The sequence below is a fragment of the Nannobrachium achirus genome (genome assembly GCF_963921795.1).
Source record: "Nannobrachium achirus genome assembly, chromosome: 12".
Lineage (NCBI taxonomy): Eukaryota > Metazoa > Chordata > Actinopteri > Myctophiformes > Myctophidae > Nannobrachium > Nannobrachium achirus.
Genome location: NC_137832.1, coordinates 42,478,102 through 42,485,700, shown reverse-complemented (window position 1 = coordinate 42,485,700; position 7,599 = coordinate 42,478,102). Strand labels below are relative to the sequence as shown.

General features: G+C 44.8%; 1 protein-coding gene across 1 annotated transcript in view; it reads right to left on the bottom strand.

The window, feature by feature from the left end:
• Positions 1 to 1,938: 1,938 nt before the first annotated feature.
• sema6a (sema domain, transmembrane domain (TM), and cytoplasmic domain, (semaphorin) 6A) overlaps positions 1,939 to 7,599 on the bottom strand; it is a gene marked incomplete at its 3' end in the record, with an annotated part of 75,961 nt that continues 70,300 nt past the window's right edge. The window contains exon 18 of the mRNA XM_080739003.1: positions 1,939 to 3,107. Coding sequence (XP_080595129.1) covers positions 1,939 to 3,107 — 1,169 coding nt within the window. The remainder of the gene's footprint in view (positions 3,108 to 7,599) is intronic.

The following is a 7,599-nucleotide window of genomic DNA, read 5'->3' as shown; positions in this document are numbered from 1 at the left end:
AACACTCACAACATCATCATTGACACTGCCAACACAACATAAAGGGCATTAAGAGCATTAATGGCACAATCAGAAATTAACCACAAACGTGTGTGTGTGTGTGTGTGTGTGTGTGTGTGTGTGTGTGTATCTGTGTCTGCGCGCGCCCGTGTGTGCGTCTGTGCGTGCGTGTGTGTGAGTGTGTGTGTGTGTGTGTGTGAGAGAGAGAGAGAGAGAGAGAGAGAGAGAGGAAAGGAAACCCTCTCTCTTCTCCTCTTCTGTACTGTATATTTAGGGACCAGATTTACAACAAGAACACCTACATTCTTTAATTGCCTTTTTTTTAATCAAACCAGGGAAATATGATTCAAGAAAAAATAAAATAAAATTAAAAAAATACTACGAGGAGACAAAGATAACAGCTAAAAAAAAGAAAACATTGTCACTACTTTTAGGGTGTAAGGCACAAATTTACATGTGGAAGAGAAACAGGCAATTTGAACAGGTTTCCTCTTTTCTCTTCTTGCCTGCTCATCATCGGCGTGATGCGGAACGAAGAGGCTTGATGCGTCTCAGGGCGGAGGCACTGCTCCGCCACTGGGCAAGTGCCAACCAACGTCCACACACATGGTTATTTTTCGTCCGTGCGCATGTGCATACGTAGGTTTCCATACGGTTGTTGTCACTGCTCATGCGGCTGCTTCACTGTCTTTCTTCGCAACGCGCAACGCCGTGAGCCTCGATGGCACCGGCAAGCCAGGCGACCAATCGGACACCCACGCGCACAGAACCACAGTGCTGATTGGAGGGATGCTCACTGAAGGAGTGAAAGGGTGAGTTTCAGGAAGTCACTTTTTTTTCTGATTGATCTAAAACAACAGAGATTCTGGTCCGCAAAAGAGAAAAGTCCTCGTCTGGCACAGTTTAAATAAATATCTCCTCCTTTTTACACGGAGGTTACATATATCTTAAGCTGCAGAACCCCTGGGTCCCACTGACCAAACAGTAAGACCACGTGGACCTTTAATCATCATCAACGTTCTACTGGCTCCAGTTTAATGACTTTAAATAAAAAAAGAGATTTCACACTTGATTAATTAATATTAAAAGATTTCTTCTCCCAGATCTTTCTCTCGTTCTCTCTCGCTGAGCCTAAAATGTCAGTCTTTTTTTGTTTTATTGTCTTCAAAAGCACTTAATAAAAATAAATACAACAAGCTATTAGTGTTTAACAGTCATGTGTTATTCAGTAACCAGTACAGTAGAGATTCTTCTGGCCCACGCTTGCAGCCAAACCAAAGGCAGGACTTGATTGCATGTGTCCAGGATCACTGTAACACTGAGAGGCCTTTCACAGTTTCCTACGTAAACTTGGGCTGCTGTCCGACTCGCTATAGGTCCACGTGCCCGCTGGTGTTATGTCCCCCAGTCCTTGACAGCTGTACTGTACAACCATTTCTCCACGCTGTCATCTTGTGTGCTTTCGTCAGATTGATGATGAGAAACAAAACAGTCAGTACAAGTTGTGGCGGTCGAACAGACAGCAGAGTCAACACAGCCGCCACCTTTCGGATGCTACAGGTCGGCTCGTTTCACCGTTGGATTAAATACCTTGGGAACAAGCATCATCATCTTCTGTGTTCCCGCGTATGTATGTGTGTTAACAGAGGGAGCCGGGAGCCAGCCAGAGCCTGGACTTAATGGCGGGGAACACACGACGACAACCATTTGTATCATATTTACATATTTATATAAAAAGGAAAAGAAAAAACTTTCTTAGAAAAAAAGGTGTGTTGGAATTTCCACTGTACTGTACACTGACCGCAAAAAGACATAAAAGAGATGCTCATTGTGTTCCCTGTTTTTTTTTTCTTCTATTCTTTCTTCCGAAAACAAAAAGAAAACCTTTCACTACCGTCCATTCACGTCAGAAGTGACTGGCTGACTCTGACTCTCTAACTATGTGCAGGAATCACTGCACTTAACTTTCGTCGAGAGCGACACTATGGAGGGTTTGGGCGGGACGTCGGGCTTGAGGTGTTTGACCCCCGTTCGGGGCAGCGAGCCGTAGGCACCCATTCCGACCTGCCGCGACAGGGACATGCCCTGCACGGTCATGTGTATGGAGTCCACCCTCTGAGGGGCAGGGGGCGGGGTCTCCACGCGGTTAAAGCTGTGATGTCGCGCCAGGTGGGAGGAGTTGGACGAGTTGGTGTTGTGCCTTTTGAGTGCGGAAGAGCCGGACGCCGAGGAACCCGAGCCCTTCCGCAGCCCGTACACTGAGGAGTGGACCTCCAGGCGCTTGCCCATCTGCGGGACGGCCGGCGGGATGGTGAGCGAGGCCTCCCGCTGGGGCACGCGGGGCGGCAGCATCCCGTCCGGGTCCACCATGGTGATGCCATGACACGGGCTCTTCATTGTCTTGTACTCCAGAGTGGCACCCTGGTCCATGCCCTCCATGGTGCCGTGACCCAGGCTCAGGTCGGCGCGGTGGGGCTGCTCCACGTACTCATGCTGGTAGCTCTGTGGGTGCTGCTGGAGGTGGGGCGGCAGCTGGTGCTGGTGCTGCGGCAGAGGCAGAACCACCACGCTGGGAATGTGGCCTGGAGAGGCCCTCATGGGCAGGTCTGTAGGGATGACGACCGACCCCATGTGCGCCATGTCCTTTGTGCAGGCATTGATGAGGTTCTGGTTCCTCTCCCACTCGCGGCTCCCCCGGCTGGGCTTGCGGCGAGGCTGCATGGGCGTGGACTCTGGTGTTGGTAGCGCTGCCAGGTCCAGGTGGTGCTGGTCAGCCTTGATCAACATCTTGGCGTTGGGTGTCAGCCTGCCGTTGTGCATCAGGGGGGTGAGGATGGCTTCGGGGCGTCCGTCTTTGGCCTGCGTCTCAAACAGGCCCGTTAGCTTAGTGACGCTGTTCATAGAGCCGCGGCGGGAGTGCAGATGGAGGGCGTCCTTCTCCTTGCGGCCCACCAGGTCCACATCACGCCGCCTGTGGTCGCAGATGCAGTAGACGATGATGCCAGAGAAGATGGCGCCCATTGCAAACGCCAGGATGACAGCGATAGCCAAAAGGGTGATGGGGACGAGCTGGTCACGGCCCTTCTGGAAGCTCTCACGGATGACGCCTGCAGAGAGAGATGGAGAGGATCAGAATGATAGATGAGCAGAGGACAGAAGTTAATGATGTTATTAGTGTGCTTTTCAAAAAAGGACCTGTGACTTGTTTGTAAGGAAGAGGAGCTGTTGGGGCAATAAGCATATTAGAGGAGGGAAAACAAGCCAAGGATAAAAGGAAAATGTAAAACATAAAATAAAGAAAGAAAAGGAAAAGTCATGTGTTAAATTACAACAAAATTATATTTTCTGAGTAAACAAACAATTCCATGAAAATAAATATGTACTGTAAAAGAAGAGAAGTCTAAACAATGACCAATTAAAATTAGACACAAAGGTTGCGTTTAAAGTAAAGAATATTCGGCACGTCCCCAAAATCCAATCCAAACATAGCAGGGTTATTGTGATTCACATTGCAAAAATGAGATAAAACCTCTGCTGAAATGAAAAAGATATGAGCAGAGATAAAGGAGCCTCAAATGTCTGGACCCTTTCTTCTCATCGATGCAAATAGGACGCTTTTCATAAAGCATGGATCCAATCTCATGAATCACAGAGAATATATTAAAAACCTTCTTAGTAGGCGCTAAATACAATGGGCTGTGTCATCAGTGTAATATGAAAGTGTCACTTTCAAGGACCGGCAAAGGCAATCTGTGATCTGGCCAAATAAAGGATTATTCAATCAAAATCATACATGCAGTAGCTATGATGTATTCCAGCAATGGGGATTAATACTATAAGGACAGTGACACCAGTTCTGAGGTTGCATGTAATAAAAAGGACCATAACACAGAATCAGGGGTTTGCAATAATCTATCTAACACACATCTATGCACCCAACACACACACACCCATGCACACACACACACACACACACACACACACACACACACACACACACACACACACACACACACACACACACACACACACACACACACACACACACACACACACACACACACACACACACACACACACACACACACTTGTATTACTACTGTATATTATTACAATACTTTTTGATACTTTGGGGGGGGGGGGGGGGGTCATTATTAAGTTAAAGCCAGAAATATGAGATTTACAAGCTCATACATTGTGAGATTGTAAATTCTATTTTTGGTGTGCGACATTGGCACACCAAAAATATACACAATACTATAATAATGGTCCTTACAATATCCATTTCTCCTATTCTATTATACTTTTGGGGACATCTGGCCCTTGCAAGTAGAGTAACACAAGTACACGCACGCACGCACGCACGCACGCACGCGCGCACGCACACGCACACGCACACGCACACGCACACACACACACACACACACACACACACACACACACACACACACACAAAACAGATGATAACATCCCGTCTGGTGACAACTGTAGCTCTGTGTTCCTTGTATTACACACGCCATTCCACAGCGTACACGAGATTCATAATGCATTCAGACATGACCTGTGGCCAGCACAGATCAGTTACCACAGACAGGGGATTAGCCAGGTGGATTCTATCATGTAGGACGGCCCCAGCTTTGCACTTCAGCAATTTGTTGTGCTACAATAACTCACCTCTGGAAAAGCTGAAACTTGGTTGGTTTTTGAACAATGTTTAGTTCTGTTTTTCAATTTGTTATAAATGTTTTTGGTTTTGGCTCAGAAAATGGTTTCTACCATAATTTCGATGCTTGCACTAGGCTACTAAAACTGGAATGTTAGTTATCCAAAAATTATACCGCCAATTACTCATCTAGCTTTTCTATTGTGGCTTTGTCACATGCACATACCGGTATCTCTGGATCTCTTCTGCAAGACATAACACAGAAACAGACAGAGCACATACTAATCTGTCCTAATGGAACAAAACTCCAGGCTCTGCCACAGCAAAACCCTCAGTGTTACTTTAACTCTGAGGGTGTAACACAACACACAAACATCCATAATCCTGCACAGCAGTCATCCAAAATATAGACCTTATCTCAATCCAGTATATCATTTGCAATTTATTCTACAGCACAAGAAAAGAGTACAAGGTGTTGTCCATTTGAGACTTGAGTGTACAAATACTGGTTAGATTTGTACACTCCCAGAGTTAAATTAAACCTGAGGACTTTACTGTGTAATGTGTACACCAGAGGTGGAAAAAGTACTCAAATGTTTTACTTAAGTAAAAGTGTCAATACTGCAATATAGAAATACTTTTGTTACAAGTAAAAGTATTGGCATGAAAATATACTTAAAGTACTAAAAGTAAAAGTACAAAATGTTTGAAAATAGCAGATCTACAAGATGTGACGTGTTATGAGCTTGTAGATCAGCTATTTCCAAATAGCCTAGGTATAAAATAGGACTAAAGTGGATTAATGTATGTTTTATAATATAATAATTTTTATCTGCAAAGTAACTAAAGTTTTCAAATGATTGTAGTGGAGCAAAAGTACAATATATGGATCTGAGATGTAGTGGAGTAAAAAAAACTACTGAAAACTGGAAATACTCAAGTGAAAATTGTACAGTAATCTACTTAGTTAGTTACCTTACACCACTGGTGTACACATTTTCTGCAAAAACAAAAAAATTACAGCGCTCGTCTCTATGGACGCTGTCACAGTAAGCATCTTGCGCTCTACAGTATATATGTCATTCAGTGTTGAGCGAACCTCTCTCTTTTTCAGGCCAAAGTAGTTTCTTATCGGTAGATTTGTCCAGGAACGCAGAGAGTCCGAGAAGCGATGACTTTTATCTCCAGTGCATTATTAATGTTTGACATGTGTTAGGCAGCGGTCTGGGAAGACAAACTGACCTGTCCGTGTGTGAAAGCATCTGCTTCCCATCTCAACACAACACCGTCTAAGAACCAGAGAGATACTTTTACTCGCTGCTATCTTTCATCTCGCCAGCTTTCTTCTTCTTGTTCTAAAGTGCTATATCTTTTCCGTGGCTTTCTTCTTGCCTTTCTTCTACTGGTCTCCTCTACAGAACAATGAATCACTTCTCTGGCTTAAGGGGCGTCACAAGGGGGGGAAAGTGGGACTGAGTTACTAGGTGGAGGTGGAGGTGGAGGGGCCTTATACTTTAGCTATTGAAAAATAGCAGATATACAGCTCACAGCTCCTTGTAGAGTTAGCTATTTTTGAAAAGTGGTGAAAATGTGTGCAAATCTTTGAATACCGGTATATGTATTTTTTAAGCGAACATTTGTACTAAAATTTTACTTCTGGGGGTTCCTGGAACTAAATATTTTGAGATGGGGGTCCATGGCCAAATACATATAATTTTGGGGGTCCTTCACATGAAAAAGTTTGAGCACCACTGACATAGAAACATAGGTTTTTGAAAAAACCTTAGAAGATTTGAAATATTCAAAGGCTTGCACAAAATGTTGACGATTCAAAAAAAATAGCAGATCTACAAGCTCGCAGCGCGGCACTCGGTGCCACGCTGTGAGCTTGTATATCTGCTATTTTTCAATAGTTAAAGCACAAAATAATGGTTCCCAGTCTAAATGGGTTAAACCCCCTCCCTCCTAAGAACATTCAGTGAATCCTTGTACCCAGGGCCCAGAATATGGTGCGACACCCCTGTCTGGCTTGCTTCTCTTCTAACAGGGTGATTTCTTCCATATAATCCGGCTCCCATACAGGAGCAGTTCTCCTCAAAAAAAGAAGACTGTAATTTTAACCTCGTGGTCATTATGAGTTATCATCCTCTGACAGAAATGGCAAGTTGTGATGTGTGCTCGTTGAGAAGAAGTGCCGGGTTGGAACATTTCATTCCCGAGATGGGGGAGAGAACCGCGAGGAGAACAGAACTCAGCTTGAGGTTTTAGGAGTCCTGAAAAGTCTCTGAAAAGTGTTTACATAAGAAAGAAAGTGTGAGCATAAACACAACGTTTGGCAAAGTCTTTGTTCCATAATCATTGTTAAACCCAAGTACAGTCTTTCATCTGTTTAAGGTGCTGGTATCCCGAACAAGAACATACAAGGAAAAGAAAACAAGAACTGGACATTGAATTTAGTGCTGGAGTACTGGCTAACTTTTCTTGGATTTCACGATGAATAACATGGCCTGCAGGCACCAGCACAGAGAGGATTGACATTCTCTTTTGATCCAGGCATGGGGGAGAGGTTAAGACCTCCATTTAACCTGCACTGGATGGGTTCTGCCTCTGTCTCCGTTATCTCTTTCCATCTTTTTCTCCTCTCGTCTGTTATAGGCACACAAGCACATGCACATGCGTACTCACTCACGAGCAAACACACACACCAGAACTTCTTGCTTTGAAAGGTTCCTGGGGGTAAATACGTACACCTAACCAAAGGCCTCAAAAATACATTTAAAGCACTGCTCCTTAAAGTGGGGTCCAGGGACACCCAGGGCCCTTGGGGGGGTTCTAGGGTGTCCCCAGCAACGTTTTAAACACTTGTGCTAGGGTGACAATATGTTCTATTTTTACCCAGACAATGTTGGAGCGACAACGTTGGAGCCTATCCCGGA